This window comes from Kogia breviceps, chromosome 14 (assembly GCF_026419965.1).
Source record: "Kogia breviceps isolate mKogBre1 chromosome 14, mKogBre1 haplotype 1, whole genome shotgun sequence".
Lineage (NCBI taxonomy): Eukaryota > Metazoa > Chordata > Mammalia > Artiodactyla > Physeteridae > Kogia > Kogia breviceps.
The window spans coordinates 56890190-56910854 of record NC_081323.1 but is presented as its reverse complement, the minus strand read 5'-3'; the positions used below and the strand labels follow the sequence as shown (position 1 = coordinate 56910854).

Here is a 20665-nt window from a genome sequence, read left to right as displayed (position 1 = left end):
TCCCAACACCAAGGGGACCCTTGGCAACTCTCCCCACCCCCACCTCCTCACCCCAAGAGTGAGCAAACACGCTGCAGACCCCAGAACAGACCTGGCTGGCTGGCTGAGACCTACCGTCAGTACTGACCATCTCGGGAGCAGGGCCTTGGGCGCTGCCGGGCCTGCAGACCTCCAAGGAGCCAGGATCCCTCAGCCCAGCCTGGGAGTGGGTGTCCTCCTTTGGGACTGAGGCAGGTGTCCACCGGGGAATGTGAGAGGTGCCCTGGGAGATGAGCTCGTTCAGGTAATGCTCGATCACCTCCTTCCCCTGGAGGTCAGAGAGACACATCAGTACCGCGGAGTTCAGCCTGGGAGTCACCCCCACCTGGCTCCGGCCCCAGTCAGCCTGACATGTGGCTACTGAGCAGCTGAAATTCAGCCAGTCCAAAGGGACATGTGCTGGGAGTGTTAAATACACACTGGATTTCCAAGACACAGTACCAAATGAGGAATGTAAAATAGCGCGCGAATGTTTTATATTGACAACACGTGGATAAAATATATTATTATTAGAATGAAGGTCACCTGTTTCACTACACTAACAGGCTTCCACTCAGTGATTGGTCTGAGATCTTTAAACCAAGAAGCTCACAATGTCCCTCTGTCCAGAGAGTTCACTGACCAAGCCTAGGAGCTTTGGGACAATGACTATGGTGCCCCCATTATGCACCGGGTGCTTTCCATCCATAATCTCATGTGATATGACTTTGATTAGAATACCCATTCTACAGCTGAGGAGACTGAGGCTGGGGAAGGTTAAGGGTTTTGGGGGTGGCAGATTGGGATCCGCAGGCTCTGAGGTCTGTGCACCTTCCTCTGCATGACCTATGGAACCCATCTCTTACCCTCTTGACATTGGCTGTGTACTGCTTCATGGCGATCTTCTCCAAGGCACTTTCAAAGCCAAAGAAGGACCGGATGTCGAGCGAGGCAGATTGTTCAAAGCATGTCCAGTCTTCATTCTCAGGGTGGACCTGAAAGCCAGGCAGGGGCAATGACATGGTCTCAGTGTGGGAGATGCCATGCCCTCCCCACGGGGCTCTCTTGGAGACCTGGACCAGCCAGAGCATGCAGTGGACAGCATGTCACAGCCTGGCAACACCCAAGGGCAGCAGCAGTACCAAAGGGCCCTGCTCAGAACAATGCAAGGTCTAAAGCCTTAGAGAACAGAGAGCCTTCTCAAGAGGGACCAGAAGAAAGTGAGACCAATGTTCCCGTCCCTTAAAAATTGTACATACATAGTGATATATTTAAATAACATATTTAATATACCATTATAAATAAATTATACATAAATACTATATTTTATATTTTAAAATATGTATTTATATATCATATCTTTATTATAAATAAATATGCATACCTACGTAAGCAAAGACAAATTTCATGGACAGAGCTACTGTGCGGACCCAGGCTTAGTGCCTCTCAAACTTCCGTGGGCAGAAGCATTAGCAGGGCATCTGTTAAATATGCAGATGCCTGGGCTGAACAGGTCCAAAGTAGGGCCTTAGAATCTGTATTTACAAGCAGCCTTGGTGATACTGCTCATCAGCTGTTGGCAGAACTCACTCTAAGAAACACTATACTAAAAGTGACAGGGGCTTCCCTGGTGGAGCAGTGGTTGAGAGTCCGCCTGCCGATGCAGGGGACATGGGTTCGTGCCCCGGTCCGGGAGGATCCCACATGCCGCAGAGCGGCTGCGCCCGTGAGCCATGGCCACTGAGCCTACGCGTCCAGAGCCTGTGCTCCGCAACGGGAGAGGCCCGCGTACCACACACACAAAAAAAGTGTCTAGGGACCAGACAGATGAATGAGGCAAGGTCTCCCATACAGGAGGCTGGGCAAAGACACATCAAAAACACCCAGGGGACTTCCCTGCCGGTCCAGTGGTTGGAACTCCACGCTTCCACTGCAGGGGGTGCAGGTTTGATTCCTGTTCGGGGAATTAAGATCCCGCAAGCCACGCGGCACAACCAATTAAAAAAAAAAAAAAAAAAACACCTGTAATGGGCCACATTTTTCACCCTGGAGTTACCACCTAGAGCTAACCATCTGGGATGTAGCATCAGCTAAGGGGCTTTACCTACATTACCTCACTTGCTCCTCCCAATGCCCAGTGAGGCGGGTTCTGCTGCTGTCCCCATTTTACAGATATGGAAGGGTGGCCCGGGCAGGGGAAGCAATTGCCCAGTGTCACTCAGCAAGAAAGTGGCAGAGCTGGGTTCATCCCAGCAAATGCCTCCAAATTCCTCACTGCAGCCCCAAGGCCAGGAGCAGTACTCGGCCCCCGCAGCCCCCATTCTCAGACCTCGCTCAACCACCTCAGGGTCTTCACACATGCTGTTTCCTCCTCCAGAACTCTGTTCCCAGCCCTCTCATCCTTCTGATCTCAGTTTCAACGGCATGTCCTCAGAGAGGCCTGGGGGACACTGTTACCTAAGACACTGTCACCTCCTCTTATTTTCTATAATTCTGGATCCCTTCTTAGCACTGTGACAAAGTTGTAAGTATATATTGATGTTTTTTTTCTCATCTGTGTCTCCCACTGGAATGGAAGACCCGTGAAGGCAATGGTCAGGCAGATTGGTCCACTGCTGGGTGCCCAGGACTTGTCAGGTTTCCTGGCATATAGTAGGTGCTCAATCAGTATGTACTGGAGAATAATTATAATTAATTATATTAAAAGTTAACATGAACTCTACTCATTACTCTGTAATGGCCTATATGGGAAAGAGTCTTAAAAAAAAAAGAGTGGATATTTGTATAACTGATTCACTTTGCTGTACACCTGAAACTAACACAACATTGTAAATCAACTATACTCCAATAAAAATTTTTATAAAAAGTTAACACATATACAGGACTTAGTATATGCCAGGCACTGCTCTAAGGGGTTCAGATATTTTACTTCATTTAATCCTCACCACAACCTATGTGATAGGTACAATCATTAACCCCATTTTACAGGTGAAGAAACTGAGGCACAGTTTCATGAAGGGGGTGGGGAGGCAGGGTTGCCAGGTTTAGCCAATAAAATCCAAGATGCCCAGTCACACTTGAATTTCAGATAAACACGAATAATATTTTAGTATGTCCCAAGAAGTTTTTGAGACTGCTTAAACTAATTCATACATATACATATATATCAGCTGTGTATGTGAACTGCTGATAGTAGGAGCGTCCTGCATCCTAGCTGACATTGCCTTGGGAGGGCGGAAGTGGGCAGGACCGCACGGACATCAGCGCCCAGCCCGGTTCAGGTGCCGGGATCCCGGGACTTTCAGCCCGCTGCTCACCGTGTAGCTGCAGTTCTCCCTGACCACCACGCGGCTGGCGAAGGTCTCGTTGTGCGCTTCGATGAGGAGAGTCCTCTCCTTCCAGTTCAAGACATTTCTTTGCACGAAGACCACGTGCTCGACGCCTGCAATCTGCAGGCAAAGGGCAGCAGGGACGTGCGTGCTGGACGTGAGGTGGCGGCTGGGGGCGCGAACCCAGAGGGTTGGCCCCTGTCACCCTCGGACCCTGGGACCCCTGGCCCCCTGCCCCGCGCCTGCCCACCAGCCAGAGCCCGGATCCCCGACTTTTCCCCATTCCCCCGACTTCCAGGACCCCGGGACTCCCTCTTGGCCCTGGTCCTCCTACAGTCTCAGCCCAGCCTCCGGGCCCTCGTCTCTCCTGGACACGAGAGGCCCCCAGCCCAGAACGCCCTCCGGGTACCAATACACACTCACCCCAATGCCTGAACCCACCCCCTGGTCCCAGGTCCCCCACCCGCCATCCCCCACCACCCGTCCGGTCCCCTCCTCCGCGGGGTCCTGGTTCTCCAGGACCCCCTCCGCGCCCACCTTCCGCAACAGCCGTGGGGCTTCCACGCGCAGCCGGCAGCTCCGCTCCACCAAGTGCACCGCCCCGTCGGCGCTGCGGGACTCGCGTAGGACCTCGCTGCCCAGGAAGACCGGGATCTGCGGGCAGGTGGGGAAGCGCTTCTCATAGGCCTGGGGACAGTGGGGCAGGGGTGAGCACCAAGGGGGCTGGGGGCAGCCAGAGCACAACACTTCTCCCTCCAGCCCTCACTGGGCTATTGTCTCAATTCCGAGAGGGGGTTTCCAGAGAAGAGAAGAGCGTCCTGGCCTGTGGAAAGAGCAGTGACCACTGCCTGTATTACCAAGACCACCGTCTTAACATCTGTTCTAGAGCAGTGACACAGGAGTGCCGGAGTTATGACTTGGCAAATCACGTTTTGACTCTACATTTGAGTTTTTGCCCTGGAAAGGTAGAGTGCGCTAGCTTGGGGCATTTTATTTATTTTTTTGTCTTTTATTTTTTATTTTATATTGGAGTATAGTTGATTAACAAAGCTGTGTTAATTTCAGGTGTACAGCAAAGTGATTCAGTTATACATATACATGTATCTATTCTTTTTCAAATTCTTTTCCCATTTAGGTTATCACAGAATATTGAGCAGAGTTCGCTGTGCTATACCATAGGTCCTTGTTGGTTATCTAAATTATTTTGGTTTTGTTTTTGTTTTTGTTTTTTTGCGATACGCGGGCCTCTCACCGTTGTGGCCTCTCCCGTTGCGGAGCACAGGCTCCGGACGCGCAGGCTCAGCGGCCATGGCTCACGGGCCCAGCCGCTCCGCGGCATGTGGGATCTTCCCGGACCGGGGCACGAGCCCGTGTCCCCTGCATCGGCAGGCGGACTCTCAACCACTGCGCCACCAGGGAAGCCCTGGTTATCTATTTTAAATATGGCTTGGAGCATTTTAAAAGAAGATATCTTTTTTTTTTTTTTTTTTTCCGGTACGCGGGCCTCTCACCGTTGTGGCCTCTGCCGTTGCGGAGCACAGACTCCGGACGCGCAGGCTCAGAGGCCATGGCTCACGGGCCTAGCCGCTCCGCGGCATGTGGGATCTTCCCAGACCGGGGCCCGAACCCGTGTCCCCTGCATCGGCAGGCGGACTCTCAACCACTGCGCCACCAGGGAAGCCCAAAAGAAGATATCTTTTAGAAAAAAAACAATCGACAAAACCAACACCACTTCATGATTAAAAAAAGATAAAAAACAACACTCAACAAACTCTGAATAGAAGGGAACTTCCTCAGCCTGATAAGGGGCACCTACAAAAACCCCAGCTAACATCATACTCAATTGTGAAAGACTGACACTTTCCCCCTAAGATCAGGAACTAGGCAGGGATGTGTGCTCTGGCTGCTTCCATGCAACATTGTCCTGGAGGTTCTAGCCAGGGCAGTTAGGCAAGTAAAAGAAAGAAAAAGCATCCAGATTGGAGGATGAGAGCTCAATTCCAGAAGTGCCAGGGCCAGAGCCATGGGGTGCATACCAGCCTCTGTGGCTGACTGTATTCAAGCAGGGTTTGCTCCAAGAGCCTGTCACAGCCACGTGTCCCAGAATCAAGGTTCAAAGTGAGCTCCAAAAATAGTGCTGGCATCTGAGGACACACACCTCCTTCCCCATCCCCCCTGACTCCTGGCAGGGAGGCGGGACCATCCAGCTCAGAAGGGCAGAGGCGCGGGAGTGACAAGGAAGAGATGCTTGGTGCTCTTGGGGTCACTCAAGGCCCCACGAGGCCAGCCCAGAGCATCGTCCGCCAGGGTCAGGAGGACAGGGCTGCCTCCATGTGTAGAGGCTGGTCGCTTTGTACAAACACACCAGGGTTAGAATAACTCTCCTCAGGGGAGAATGCACAATGGCACTCCTGGGGGTCTAGCCTCAGAGCTGGCAAGGGAGGCCCCCTGAGAACTGTGTCTCCCCTACACATCTCAGGCCACCTTGAACCCTCTTTCAAAGGAAAGCATTTCTCCACTGAGGAAGGAGCTGCATAGCAAAGTAAGCAGAGCTTGGGGTGGGGTCAGTCGCCTGGCATGAAGCCCAGCTCCACCTCCAGGAGAAGCAAGTCCCTTCTTTTCTCTTAGCCGTTTCATCATCTGGAAAATGGGTATATACCAGGTTGAGTATCTCACGCAGAACCTGGAGCATAGTAGGCACCCAGGGTTTTTATTCTCCAGGCAACAGGACTCAAATGGTGGCACAGTGCACATTTGCAAGAACTGAAAACACCCTCCCAGCCCCTCTGAGCAGAGGAAGCCAGAGGAGCTGGGCTGTGGCCCACCTCCATTATGGGCATAGGGATGCTGACATTTTTTTGAAAGTTTATGGAGGGCAAGGGGTGCATGTGTCAGGACTGGTCAGGCTCAGTTTGAGTTCCTGCTACCTCCTCACTGTGTGACCTTAGGCAAGTCGCTTGCCCTCTCTGAGCCTCTGTCTCATCATCATTAAAATGGGCTGCTGGTAAGGATGTCTCAGAGCAGTTGGTACACAGTGAGGCCTCGACTCTGCTCCTCCAGCTGTGTGCCTTCTTCCATTTACTCCTCTGAATGGCGCCCTCATTTGACAAATGAGGAAACTGGAGCCCAGAGACACTAAGTAACTTACCCAATGTCACACAGTGCAAAATGGTGAACCTGGATTTAAATCCCAAGCCGGCCCAGCCCCTGCTCCCTCAGGAACCCCTTACAGCAGCTTGGAAACAGCCCAGGCATTTTCCCCCGGGGCCATGTGATCTTGATTTCTCTACCCTCAGCCCTTCAACTCTTGCCAAGCAGTGGCCACACTGCCCCTGAGCATCTCCAATTCCTCTGTTCTGCAGTCTCTCTCCTGCTCCCCAGATGGAACGACATACTCAGAACAGGCCTGGATGCCCGGAACAAATCCCACTCTTACTCTTACACTCCTTACTCTGTTCCACCATCCCACCTCCCACTGCAGCCTCCTTTTCTCTGCTCCAGCCTTGCTGTTTTTGGAACATGCTGCCATAAGTTGAATTGTGTGTCATCCACCCCTAACAAAATTCATAGGTTGAAATCCTAACCCCCCCAGTACCTCAAGATGTGACCTTATTTGGAAATAGGTTTGTTGTGGATGTAATTAATTAAGACGAAGTCATATTGGAGTAGGGGGGAGGCCCCTAATCCAATAGGACTGGCGTCCTTTTAAAACAGGGAAATTTGGACACAAACACACAGACAGAGAGAATGCCATGTGAAGATGAAGGCACAGGTTGGGGTGAAGCCAAGGAACACCAAGGATTTCCAGCCACACCAGAAGCTAGGGGAGAGGCATGGAACAGATTCTCCCTCGCAGCCCTCAATAGGAACCAACTCTGCCGACACCTTGATCTCAGGCTTCCAGCCTCCAGGACTATGAGGTAAAAAATGTCTGCTGTTTAAGCCACCCAGTTTGTGGTACTTTGTTATGGCAGCCACAGGAAACAAATATACCCACCAAGCTTACTCCTGCCACAGGGCCTTTGCACTTGCTGCTCCCTCTTCTTGGAACACTAATCAATCCACCTGGCATCAAAGGGGGAGAGAGGTTTGAGTCACAAGGGCTTCCAGAGGGTGGGAGACCTGGATTGGAGGCTCAAGAGATGTTCTGGCTTCAGCCCCGCTTCCCGGGACATCCTCCCCTACCTTCATCCCTGCAAGGCTGCCTCCTGTACTGTTCTCTGTCCTGTTCATTTTCTTGGTAGCACTTATGGCACCTTCTAACCATATACTTGCTTGCATATGGCACACCCAAGGCCTGGGCTACTTGTTTTTATGCAACACTGAACTCAGACCTGTGTGCATCTCAGTTCTTGGGCTAACTAGGGCTAACAAAGAAAAGCCGACGGGCAAGGTAAGAAAGAACGCAAACTTGCCAATGGCCCAAAAAGCCCCAAGAGGGCTTCCCTGGTGGTGCAGTGGTTGAGAGTCCGCCTGCCTACGCAGGGGACATGCGTTCGTGCCCCGGTCTGGGAAGATCCCACATGCCGCGGAGCGGCTGGACCTGTGAGCCATGGCCGCCGAGCCTGCGCATCCGGAGCCCTGTGCTCCTCAACGGGAGAGGCCACAACAGTGAGAGGCCCGCGTACCGCAAAAAAAAAAAAAAAAAAAAAAAAAAAGCCCCAAGAAAGGGGTCCAGGGTGAGGAATGACAGGCTGTTAGTTCAGTGCACACAGCCAACCGAGCTTCACCGACTTCCTGTTGTTACAAACCTCTTGTTGGAATAACCCCATCTGGCACCCCCAGATAACAGCGGAGCTGATCAGCAGCTGACGGGCTCTTGGACACAGCTTTCCCTGACTGTGTGAGGGAAGACACTGCTGTTTCAACAATGGTGACACCCCAAGCACTGGGGGGACCCCAGAGACCAGGCTCCATCTGGAAGGCAGAGGGCCCCCAAATAAGGAGTCTACCCCAGTGCTAATTCTCCAGGGTCAGAGGCTGTCAGCCAGAGATTCCCTGGGGTTGTGAGGGCTGGTGTTGGACACCGTTGTTACGGTGATATTTACAGAGGGCTGACTGCACCATTTTGTCCTCATGACATCCTGTTGGGATGGAAACTAGTATTTCCCCATTTTACAGATGAGCAAGTTGAGGCTCGAGAAGGCATAGTGACTTGCCTCTGGCATCACAGGGCCAGTAAGTGGTGGGGTTGGATCGCAGGCCCATCTGACCCAGCCCCCAACCCTGAACCTCCCAGTCCTGCCTCTCAGGGGACATTGGCTACATCACAAATGTCAGTGTTTTGGAAATCCTGAATCCTGCTAGCTCAAAACCCAAAGATCAGGGGCCCTGCGCCTTTGGCAGGTGACAGGGTCTTACCGGATCAGGTAGTTCACAGGACCCTCCCTGTATTGGAAAACAGCTCACACAGCTAGTTTTATCCCTACCTGAGAGCCTCAGATGCTGACCGCTATCCCCACAAATCAGGCCTGAGCTTCTCTCAGCTGGACAAACACATGCTGTGGCCTCCTCGGGGACACAGGGTAGCAGAAGGATTTGGTTTCAGCCCTTCCGCCAAGTGATTGGAGAGGGACACCCATGCGTGCCAGCTCAGAAAGGGAGCTGCTCCAAGGCCCAGAACCTGCCCAGGCAGGGACAGGGCTGGGGCAGGCAGAGGCCAGTGGAAACTTCTAATGAAGGTCTCCTATAAGCTGCCCATCCTGCAAAAATCCACATCAACACACTAAGCATGTGGAAAGGGGAGCCTGGATTCCTAGCCGGACTTGCCCATCTCCAGGCTGGGTAACCTTGGGCACAGTACTTCCTGTTTCTCCCTGAGAACATGATTAGTCTATAACATGATTACTCTGTAAAGGGGAGTAATCATGAAACCTCCCGATGAGTGCTCAGTTATGCCCCTTTCCTTCTTTCCCGTGTCACAACTGCTGAAGTAAAAAATCATCAGCCCTGAATCCCTAGTGCTTAGCAAAATGCCTAGCATGCGGTCCACACTCAATAGACATTACATGATAAAGGAGTGAATGACAGTGTAGCTTAGCCCTGAAGGGTGTGGACTCTGGGGCTTGGGTTCGAATCTCTGCTCTGCTTACTACCAGCTCTGTAGCCTTGACCAAGTCATCAAGCTCTCAGTTCCCTCCTTCCTTCATTTGTTAAAAGGAGAATAAGAAAAGTAACTCCCTTACTGAGCCATCAGGGGAATAAAGGAGTCTGTTTTGGTTAAGTGCTGAGAACAGTGCCTGGCACATGGTTCGTTCTACATAAGCATTTGTTCAATAAATTTAAATTTTAAAAAAGAGTGAGATTCTATAAAGTACAGAAAAGCTATTTCTGCTAAATCACTTGACAGCTGCCCCCTCCTCCCCCCCTCCCTCCTTCCTTCCTGCTCCTCCTCATGCAAATTCAAAGGAAGCGGGAATGCTGCTTACCCCAAACCTTCCGCCAAAAGTGGGAAAAGAGTATCCAAACCACACCAATATATTCTAGTCCAACACTTCACCTTCTCTTTCCGTGCTGCAGGCTGGATTCGGCACTGACAACCATGACCATTGCACAAAGTGTACCCTCCCTGTCACACTACTCAGGGGACTTTCTTGCCCACCCCCAGCTTCCCCTGCAAGCCTGGGAGACCCCAGGACAGACGTATCAATCCTCTCAGCTCCCCCAACTCTTTTTTAATATTGTGATATAATTCTCATACCATAAAATACACTCTTAAAAAGTGTACAGTTCAGGGACTTCCTTGGTGGTCAAGTGGGTAAGATGCTGCACTCCCAATGCAGGGGGCCCAGGTTCGATCCTGGTCAGGGAACTAGATCCCACATGCCACACCTAAGAGGCCGCATGCCACAACTAAAGATCCCACATGCCGCAACAAAGATCCTGCGTGCCTCAACTAAGACCTGGTGCAGCCTAAATAAATAAATAAATATTTTTTTTTAAAGAAAAATGTACAGTTCAGTGGATTTTAGAACATTCACAGAGTTTTGCAACCATCACCACTCTCTAATACCAAAACGTCTCATCACCCCACAGAAACCCCACACCCATCACAGTCACTCCCCTTTCCCCCAACCCCAGCCCTAGGCATCCACTAATCCACTTTCTGTCTCTATGGATTTGCCTTTTCTGGACATTTCATGCAAATGGAATCATACAATACGTGGCCTTTTGTGTCTGGCTTCTTTCACTGAGCATTATGTTTCTGAGGTTCATCCAAGTTGTAGCCTGTGTCAGTGCTTTATTTCTTTTTACAATTGAATAATATTTCATTGTGTGGATCCCCCAGCTCTTGGCAGAGTTGCTCAGAGTTGCTGAAGGAGCCATCAGACACCCGATGGCAGTAGTTACATCCCCGCTGATGAAGGCAAGCAGACATGGGTGAACCAGGGCAACATCACTCTGGAACATTTTGAAATGACTGCTGTATACAATCTATAGAAACAGCTGTACCCAGATGGTCCTGTAGCTGAGAAACCTGCTGCTATTCTAGTCAAAGGCAGCTCAGGAGACAAAACGATGGAGACAAAGAGTCAGAAGGACCCTGCAGGGGGCAAGGCTGGGATATGGTGAAGTGGCTGAGACAACGCATGGGGTTTAGACACTGCCTCTGCCACCTGCCAGCAGGGTGACCTCAACTTAGCTTCTCTGAGACTCAGTTTCCTCAGAAAGAAAAGGATGATGATGATGACAGTGATACCGACTCTGTAAGCATTGCTGAAAAGATTAAAGGGAGATAAGGTGTGTGAGGCATTTAGCACAGTGCCAGTGACCACATAGTAGATTTCTTTTTTTTAATGGACAAGGGTAAACCAACAGGTTCTTGAATTGATATTTGTACACCCACGTTCACAGCAGCATTATTCACAGTAGCCAAAAAAGTGGAAAGAACCCCAATATCCATTGACAGATGGAGAAACAAAATATGGTCCAGCCAAATAGCAGAATATTATACAGCCGTAAAAAGGAATGACATACTGACACACGCTACAACATGGATGAACCTCGAAAACATAATACTCAGTGAAAGAAGCCAGACACAAAAGGACAAATACTGTATGATTCCACTTATATGAGGTCCCTAGAGTCGTCAAATTCATCGAGACAGAAAGTAGAATGGTGGTTGCCAGGGACTGAGGGAGGGAGAGAACAGGGAGTTAATGTTTAATGGGGACAGAGTTTCAGTACAGGAAGATGAAAAAGTTGTGGCGATGGATGGTGGTGATGGCTGCACAACAATGTGAATGCACTTAATGCCACTAAAATGTACCCCTAAAAATGGTTAAATTTGTGTTATGTATATTTTACCACAATTTTTAAAGAGGGTAAGCCATCTTCTGGATGGTTTATAGCCCTACCAGATTGTGATTAGGAGTCAGGTATCATGTCTGTGTTTATTTGTTTATAGTCAATGCCTCTGTCTCTAGGTCTGTTTCCTTCCCCACTGGATTCCCCAGTGGCCCTGTAGCACACCTGGGACACCATAGACACCCAGCCACTATTTGCTGAAGGAGGGAAGAAAGGAAGGGAAGGAAGGAAGGAAGGAAGGAAGAGGAAGGAGGCCAGCCTCCCTTTGCCTGGCTGGGACCTGGTGTCCTCCTCGTGAGGTCATGCCAGGGGAACATCCGGCCTCTCTGGCCCTGTGGGAATGTGTAGCCCCTCCGCTGGGCCAGGGCACTGCACAAAAGCCTGCTGTGGCTTCTTACCCACTTGTGGGGAGCGGAGTGAGGAACAGTCCTCCTCTGAACATGCTCTGCACCCACAGACTTCCGGGATCAGTTGGTACCCCTGATGGTTCAGAGAGAGGCAAGGCAGCAGCAAGGCCAACCCAGAGTGTCTTGACACTTAGTGCTATGTCAGGATCATGATGGGAGGGAAATGCTGTTTTATTTTTATTTTTTAATAAATTTATTTATTTATTTGTGGCTGCATTGGGTCTAGAAAGCGGTGAGCAGGGGCTACTCTTCATTGCGGTGCGCGGGTTTCTCATTGCAGTGACTTCTCTTGTTGCAGTAGCACGTGCTCTAGGTGCGTGGACGTCAGTAGTTGTGGCACATGGGCTCAATAGTTGTGGCTCACAGGCTCAGTAGTTGTGGCACACGGGCTTAGTTGCTCCGAGGAATGTGGGATCTCCCCAGACCAGGGCTCGAACCCACGTCCTCTGCATTGGCAGGCAGATTCTTAACCACTGCGCCACGAGGGAAGTCCCGAAATGCTATTTTAGGTTTTCTAAGTGTCTCAGAAATGCACCCAGCCTTGGTCAACTCTGCTTTCCCAAGCTCTCCCCACGTCTGGGATGGAAATCCCGCCTCCAATCCACTTTCCACACCTTCCCAAGCTCCCAAAGTCCTTGAGGAAATGAACTGACCCCGCCAGCCACTTTCTAAATCACAGGGGCCCAACTAAGTCACATTCATTTCTTCAAAGAAACAAGTTCTGCTCCAATTACAAATCCTGCTACATGACATTGCCTGGACTCTCTCTCTCTCTCTCTCTCTCTCTCTCTCTCTCTCTCTCTCTCTCTCTCTCTCTCACACACACACACACACACACACACACACACACACACACACACACACACTGCAAGCTCTATGAAGGCAGGAAGGGATCATGTCAGGAGAACCAGGTCAAGACAGAGTGAGAACAAGACAGACCAGGTCTTCCCCTTTCTGAAGCTTAATGTAATGAAAAAGACCCATATAAACAAATAAACAAGCAAATTCCATATAAACAAGTAGGCAAGCAAATTAACAGAATAATGATGCATTTCGAAAAGTGCTAAGAATCACCTAGTCTGTAGCCCCTGCAATCTGGCACGGTGCTTGGCACACAGTGGAAACTCAGTAAACATTTGTGGAATGCATACGTGCAAGAATTAACGCATGCATAAACTAATGAACGAGGGCCTAAAGTTGATTTCAGGGCCCTCTGAAATCAGATTACTTTGCTGGGAAATGGATAACCTACGTTCTCCCAGCCCAGATCAGAGCCCGTGAGGGCCCTGTAAGAAATCCAGGGTGGAAAATGTTGCTTCCCTTAATCTGTTAGCAACGGGATCAGATGACAGGCTCCAGGGAACTAATTTAAACTCATTTAAATAAGGCCCCAGCTGCTTTATTAAAACTACATCCATAACAATGATTCCAACTTTAACTGCCTGCCCTTGGTCTGGGCTGCTAAGAATTTACCTTCAGAGGCTGCTCCTTATTAATAACCCATTTGCTAAATTACAAGCTGTTTATCAATACAAAGTCCAGGTCTTTAAATATTTTAACACTTAATTGCCACCAACAGCCCTCACCTCTATAACCTTTCCTCCGGATGAACAGCCAGCCTATTGCTTAGGAAATTCTACTCCATGCGGCCTTCCTTCTTTAGGTGTGCAGAATCTGAGATGACCTGAAACCACAGGGCTTTGAGCCCCACAGGGACCCCTGGGCAGTGGACGGACAAGACGCAGCCAGGTCATTTCTGAAGCCACCTCAGCCACTGGCACACAGATGTTTACTGAACGTCAGAGACAGAATCCAGGATGTCTGGCTGCGAGCTCAGGCTATGGGGTCAGATTCCCTAAATTCAAATCTCTGCCATTTACTAATGATGCCATTGACTGAGAGTTATGGGCTGAATCGTGTCCCCCAAAAAAGCTATGTTGGATATCTAACCCTGGGTACATCAGAATGTGGCCTCATTTAGAAATACGGTCTTTATATAGGTAATCAAGTTAAAATGAGGTCATTAGGATGTCCTTATAAATCCAAGATGACTGCTGTTCTTGTAAAAAGGGGACATTTAGGGAATTCCCTGGCGGTCCAGAGGTTAGGACTTTGCACTCTCACTGATGAGGGCCCAGGTTCAGTCCTTGGTCAAGGAACTAGGCTCCCACTAGCTGCACGGCATGGCCAAAAACCAAAAAACAAAAAAACAAAATAACAAAAAAAAAAAAAAAAAAGAAGAAATTTGAACATAGAGGTGCACATACACCGGGAACATACCATGTGAAAGTTGGAGTTATGCCACCACAAGCCAAGGAGCTCCAGAAGCCAGGAGAGAAGCCTGGAGCAGATCCTTCCCTAGTGCCTTCAGAGGGAACACGACCCTGCTGACACCTGGATCTTGGACTTCTGGCCTCGAGGTCTGGGAGGCAATACATTTCCGTTGTTCTAAGCCACCCAGTTGTGATGCTTTGTTACGCGGCCTTAGCAAACAAATACACTGACACAGGGACAGTCTCCTTAACCTCTCTAAGCCTCAGTTTCCTCTTCTGCTGCAGCTGAGGCTGCTATTAAAGTACTTGCCTCTGAGCTGGCCTGAGGGGTTGGGCACACAGAGTGTTCATTAAACCTTTCTGGGCTGTTGTGATCAGCTGCCCTCCAAGAAGCCAGGGACTGTAGGTTTTGGCTCTGCTCTCCTTTGCAGGGTTCTGATGGGGTGTGGACATTCCAGACACAATCCTGATGGTAACTGCCCCATGGGACGGCTTACTCAGCCCAGAGGCCACCCCAATAACTTCAGATCCTCAGCCCTGAGAAACAGCAGAGCTCATGGTTGGAGATGTAAACTCTGGAGCCAAACTGCCTGCAGTTAAGTCCACACCTGCCATGTGTTCGCTGTGTGGCCTTGGATAATCCATTCATCCTTTCTGTGCCTCAGTCTCCTCAACTGTAAAATGGGGTTACCCACCGAACCTAGCTCATGGGGTAGTTCTGAGACGCACATGAGTTAATATTTGAATGGACTCAAAACTAGTAAGTGCTGTGTACATGTTTGTTAAATAAAATTTAAAATAGAATCTGCCTAAATATTCTAAATAACAACCACCATTCACAACAGGGGTTTCTTTGGAAGGAATAGGTCCACACAAAAACTTGTGCATCAGTGTTCACAGCAACGTTATTCATAATAGCCCCAAATTTGAAACAATCTAAATGTCCATAGGCTTGTGAATGGATAAACAAATGTGGTCTATCCACATAACGTGAATATTATTCAGCCACAAAAAGGGTTGAAATACTGATAGATTCTACAACCTGGATGAACCTTGAAAATATTATGCTAAGTGAGAGAAGTCAGTCACAAAAGGCCATGTAGTGTATGATATCATTTATATGAAATGTCCAAAATAGGCAAAACCATAGACAGAGAGTAGATTAGTGGTTGTCAAGGGCCAGGCGGGATGGGGAAGTTTAGGAGATAATGATTAAAGGGTATGGGGTTTCTTTCTGGGGTGATGAAAATGTTCTAAAACTGACAGTGGTGATGGTTGCACAACTCTATGAATATACTAAAGACCCTTGATTTGGACCCTTTAAATGGGTGAATTGTATAGTAGGTGAGTTATAGCTCAAAAAGTTGTTAAAACAATAAATGATAATAATACACTTAAGGGATATTTCATGAGCATTAAACAACGTGCCAGGCTCTGTCTGGGTCCACATGTCCCTTCACTTAATCCTCACTTAAGCTCTCTGTGGAGCAGAGGCCTTTATTATCTCCATTTCACAGGCAAGAAATTGGAGCAGGGACCCAGCCTGGAGGATCTGGCTCGTAACCTCCACCCATTCAGGAGAAGAGCCCAGATGAGCTGGAAATCATTCACAACGGGCTGTAGGCTGACCAGAGAGTGGCCTTCAGGGCTCAAGTAACCACAGTCCACAGTCCAAAACATGGTCTTTGTGTTCTACATACTGGGATCTCCACAAAGACCCCCCACCTTCAGGGACCCCACATTCAAAGGGACAAGGGATTCTCTCCAACCCTGGATAGGCAGCTGCCTCCATTGTCTTAATTGTATTCATTGTTTTGAACCCAATAATACGGAATACTATCAAGAAAGGAGAAAGCAAAGGTCCCTAGAATTCCATCCTTCAGAAACAGAATTCATGTCAAGGAATTTGGCCCAAGGAGAGAGATACCCATTCAGTGGATTAGTTACATTTTTTGAAATGAAAGAGAGAAATCATTTTTTAAAAATTTTAAGCTGGATCTAGAAAGGTTGCCTTAGTACTATTTTATAACCAGTTCCACAAACCCAGTTTCAGTGGTTTGTGAACTTCAGTGGTTTGGTGGATTTCTGAAGAAGTGAAGGGATGCTTTGATTCTCAAGTCAGTTTTGTTAAACAGAAAAACCAAAAGGCCAGCTTGTCTGGTCACTCGGATGTGGTCAAAATAGCTGAGTTCATCCGAAACTTCCCTGGCATCTGACCCAAACTGAGGGCAAGTGTTTAGCTGAGAAACAAAGACCGACATTAAGTGCAGAAAAACCCTTTTGTGCCCACACAGTGAGCAAGTTATGTTGAGTTATGCAGCTATTCTGGGGACAATGATGTTTTGTAAACAGTCGGCAAAGTGGCTTTGTCGACAATGTTGCGGCAGTTTGGGGCCCTTTCACCAACAAGGACTGTATGGAGATAAGGTGACATAGTATTTGAAAAATACAAATGACAAATCAGTACAATACAGATAATAAATATCTGAAAACTTTTGTTTCCTGTTGTACCCACAAGCATTTATCCATCAACCCCTAGAGATTGTTAACAGCTAGGGGAGTAAACTGAGTCAATTATGGAACTCAAAGCTGACAAAATACACTTCACATATTCCAACAGTCCTATTAATACAGTCTTAAGTGCTAAGTCTTAGCGGGCATTTTTATTTCAAAATGCAATGATTGTAAATATTTTTTGGAGAATCCTAAACATACTAAATTAAATTTACATTTACTAAGCCCACGCAATAATAAAAATTTGCTAGTTTTCCATTCCAGTCGTTTGTCTCAGCTTCTTGGCTTCATGGCTTTCTGGGCCATAGGTTATCCCAGAAAAGTGGGGACAGTGTCTCTCTTCTATTGAGTGAATGAATGAATGAATGAATGAATGAATTCGTCCTAGGGTCAGAATATGTGAGCTGTCTGGAGCCTTAGACAGAGGATGATTATTTATATTTAGCTGCCATTTATTGTCCACTAAGTATAGACCAGGCCCTGTGCTGGCCACCTCCCCTCCCCCACCCCCCACCACACATGCACTATAATCACCTTCAATCCTAATTACAACCTTATGAGGTGCATATAACCAGTCCTATTTCACAAAGGAAGAAATGGGGGCTCAGAGAAATTCAGTGACTTTCTAAAGACACACAGCCAGAGCACAGCCGGGCAACGGCAGGGACGCAGCACTTCTGACTGCACATGCCTAAGTCTCTGGGGTGTCCCACCCCCATTACAAATGAAGGAAAGTCACACAGCCACAGACAACAACACAATAACAGTAACAATAACAGTAATAGCATTTGGTCTGTGCCAGACCTTGTACTGGGAGCTTTACATGTGTTGACTCAATTAATCCACAACAGACCCCCAGATTTGGAAACCATGTAATCCTCATTTTAGAGATGGAAAGTGCAGGCTCAGAGAGATTAAGTAACTTGCCCAAGGTCACCCAGCTTGTCAGTACAAGCCCAGGCCTGCTCCTGCTTCTTTCCTGACCTGGAACCACCTACACATTACAGCACGACATGTATGGATTACTGCAATGATGCTTTTTCATCTTTTATGTGACTATAAACACATACGTAGGTAGATTCATAGAATAGGTTAGGGGAAGACACACACACAGAGCTGTCAACTGATATGAAAGTCCTCGGAAAAAAGGCTGGGATTAAGCAACCAAGGGTGGGATGAGGACGATGGGGGTGGATTCTGGTGTTTCTTACACTTTCAGTACAATCACTTAAAACACCATGTGGTGTAATAACAGGAACAGCTGCATTTAGTGAGCACCTACTGTGTGCCAGGCACTGAGCCAGAGGCACCAGGCACTATTTCATTCACTCTTCACCACAACCCCATAGTATTGCCTCTGTTTTACTGGGGAGGAAAGCTCTGAGAGGCAGAGTGATTGTCACGAAGAAGGAAACCCACGTCTGCCTGTCCCCAGCACCTGCCCCACGGTGCACAGACCACTGATCCAGGAGGGCCTGGGAGACAATTCTATGTTGCATAGTTAGACAACTGCTCCCAGACCCTTCCTGCCCACACGCGCCCCCTCTCCCCCTGGTCTCAGCTTCCTTGAAGGGCAGGGGAGGGGGTGTGTGAGCAGAGGGAGGACATGGGTGGTCTTGTGGCCCTGGAATTCCCCCCCCACCCCGTGCAGATCCGAGCCCGGCTCTACCTCTTCCTGGCCACAGAACTTAAGGCCATTCCTTCACCTGCCCAAGCTTTAGTTTAATGGAGGTAAAATGAGAATAATAAGAGCTTCTGGGAATTAAACAAAACAACGTATGTAAACTTAGCAAACCCTCAGTGAATGGCTGCTGTCATCATCCTCATTAGAATGTGTACCATTATTATTATTACTACTATCAGTACACAAATCGACAGCCAGCAAACAGCTTGGCCCTTGATATCCTTGTTTTCTGACAAAGGAGACCAAGATGCAAACAGATAAGCTTCAGTAAGGAAAAGAAAGAAAGACCTTGCGTTTGGGTCAGTGGGCAAGGGTTCTAGAAGTTGTGGGGAAAGGTGGGATGGCCTGGTTAGAAGCTGGACCAACCAGGTTAGTGAAGTAGCTCATTAATTCCTTCTGATCTGGGGATCCAAGGGTCTCTGTCTCCCTCCCATCATAGCTGACCTCTTGTTTCCCTCCAACTGTCACACAAGGGGCCCCAGGGTCAGGGGTCACTCACCGCCATGACCAACTCAAATGGGTACTTGTAGACGCAGACAGGAGACTGGTACTTCTGCACCATGTTCTCGCAGGACCACCAGCGGAAGCCAGCCAGGCAGGAATGGGCACAGAGCCTGGGTGAGGGCATCTGGTGAGGGAGCAGCTCCCTCCACAGGAAGCAGGAACCCTGCCCACTGCTCCCCCAGCAAGGGGCAGGCCCATCCGTCTGGCCCCATCCGCACATCTCCCCAGCCCTCAAAGCAAAGGGGTCGATGTGATCCCCAAATTACGTTGGGCCATGCCCCAAACACTTGCCCTGTCCATTACTCAATGCCCCGGACCACACTCGCTCCTCAGGAGCAATCAGTACCCCCAGACGTTCCTCCATCCTCATGCAGAGGGCCCCCGGAAAACCCCATAAAGCCACCCACCTGGAAACACACACATTCGCAATTCTTACACTCCCACAATTCATTCACCCACTGCACCCCACAGCTTACCATGGGCGTCCCGACCCTGCGGTCCCCCCAAGAATCATTGCACCTGCCCTCCCATTTTCCTCTAAGACACCCTAACATAAGCACACAGTCTTCACCAAATTTCACACGCACTGTCTCTGCCACACACGCGCACACATGCACGACTCCCCTCCCACACGGGACCGCCCTTGCATACGCACTCAACTTTGCACACACGCCCAGCTCCCTGGAGCACGCACCTACTCAACTCCATGCTCGCACACAGCTCCCCGGATGCGCATAGAGGTTCACACACACGCACACACACTAATGCATGCGCTCACACGCATGCACACACAGGTGCCCCGAAGCCCCGCTCACCCTAGCCCTCGGAGTCTCCGAGACGCAGCCCCGCGGCAGCACGGAGCTGAGCCCGCCGGGATCCCCCGCGGCCGCCTGGCCCAGAGCGCAGCACCTGGGGCGGAGCGCAACCGCGACCGCTGGACCCTGTAGTCGGGCCGGCGACCGCCGAGCGTGGGGCGTCCTGACCTGCACACCCTGCGTCCGGGCCGGTCAGGGAGGGGCCTGCGGGAGGGGGGAGCGCTCCAGGACCCAGGACAGCGGAGATACCGGCCTGGCCTGGCCCCGCCCCCGCCCTCCCACTCCGCTCAGCCCCGGCCCCGCCCAGATTTACCCCCTGGACAGGCCCCGCCCCAGACTGGCCCCACCCCAGCCTTAGCCCCTCCCTTCATTTTACGCACTGGCCACTCCTCATGCAGGCCACGCTTCCATAGGGTCCCGCCCCTAAAGCACGCAGCCTCGTGGGAAGACCTCGTGGGAAGACCCCGCCCCAAGGCTCCAACCCCAGTCTACCTCTGCTCCCAGGAGAACCCTTGCCCCGCCCAGCCCCGCTGGCCCTAGTACAGTTCACGTTTGGCTCCTTCCCGAACTCGGGTCAACCCCCTCCGCCTGGGCTCTGAGTCCACTCCCTCCACTGGCTACGCCCCAGAGCCCTTTTGGCCCTGCCCTAAGCCGCCAACTTGCACCTTTTCACTCACATGCTTGCTTTTACAGAGCTCCTGCTAAGTGTCAGGCCTTTCTAGGAGCTGGAGAGTCATCAGTGAACAGAACAGGTAAAAAATCCTTGCCCTCGTAGAGTTTACATTTCAGTGCGGGGACAGACATTAAATAAATA

General features: G+C 49.8%; 1 protein-coding gene across 5 annotated transcripts in view; it reads right to left on the bottom strand.

Annotated features, from left to right (window-relative positions):
• SEC14L5 (SEC14 like lipid binding 5) overlaps positions 1-20282 on the bottom strand; it is a 43081-nt gene extending 22799 nt beyond the window's left edge. For 2 of the 5 annotated variants that reach the window (XM_067011744.1, XM_067011746.1), the window contains exons 1-6: positions 19513-19569; positions 19032-19146; positions 3885-4034; positions 3336-3467; positions 885-1013; positions 115-307 (exon numbers count right to left, since the gene is read on the bottom strand). In XM_067011744.1, the coding sequence (XP_066867845.1) occupies positions 115-307; positions 885-1013; positions 3336-3467; positions 3885-4034; positions 19032-19146; positions 19513-19550 (757 nt within the window). In that variant the 5' untranslated portion in view covers positions 19551-19569. Of the gene's footprint in view, positions 1-114; positions 308-884; positions 1014-3335; positions 3468-3884; positions 4035-19031; positions 19147-19512; positions 19570-19851; positions 20103-20231 lie in introns of those variants that run through there. The other 3 variants (XM_067011745.1, XM_059038763.2, XM_067011748.1) reach the window with 3 other exon arrangements.
• Positions 20283-20665: the final 383 nt, after the last annotated feature.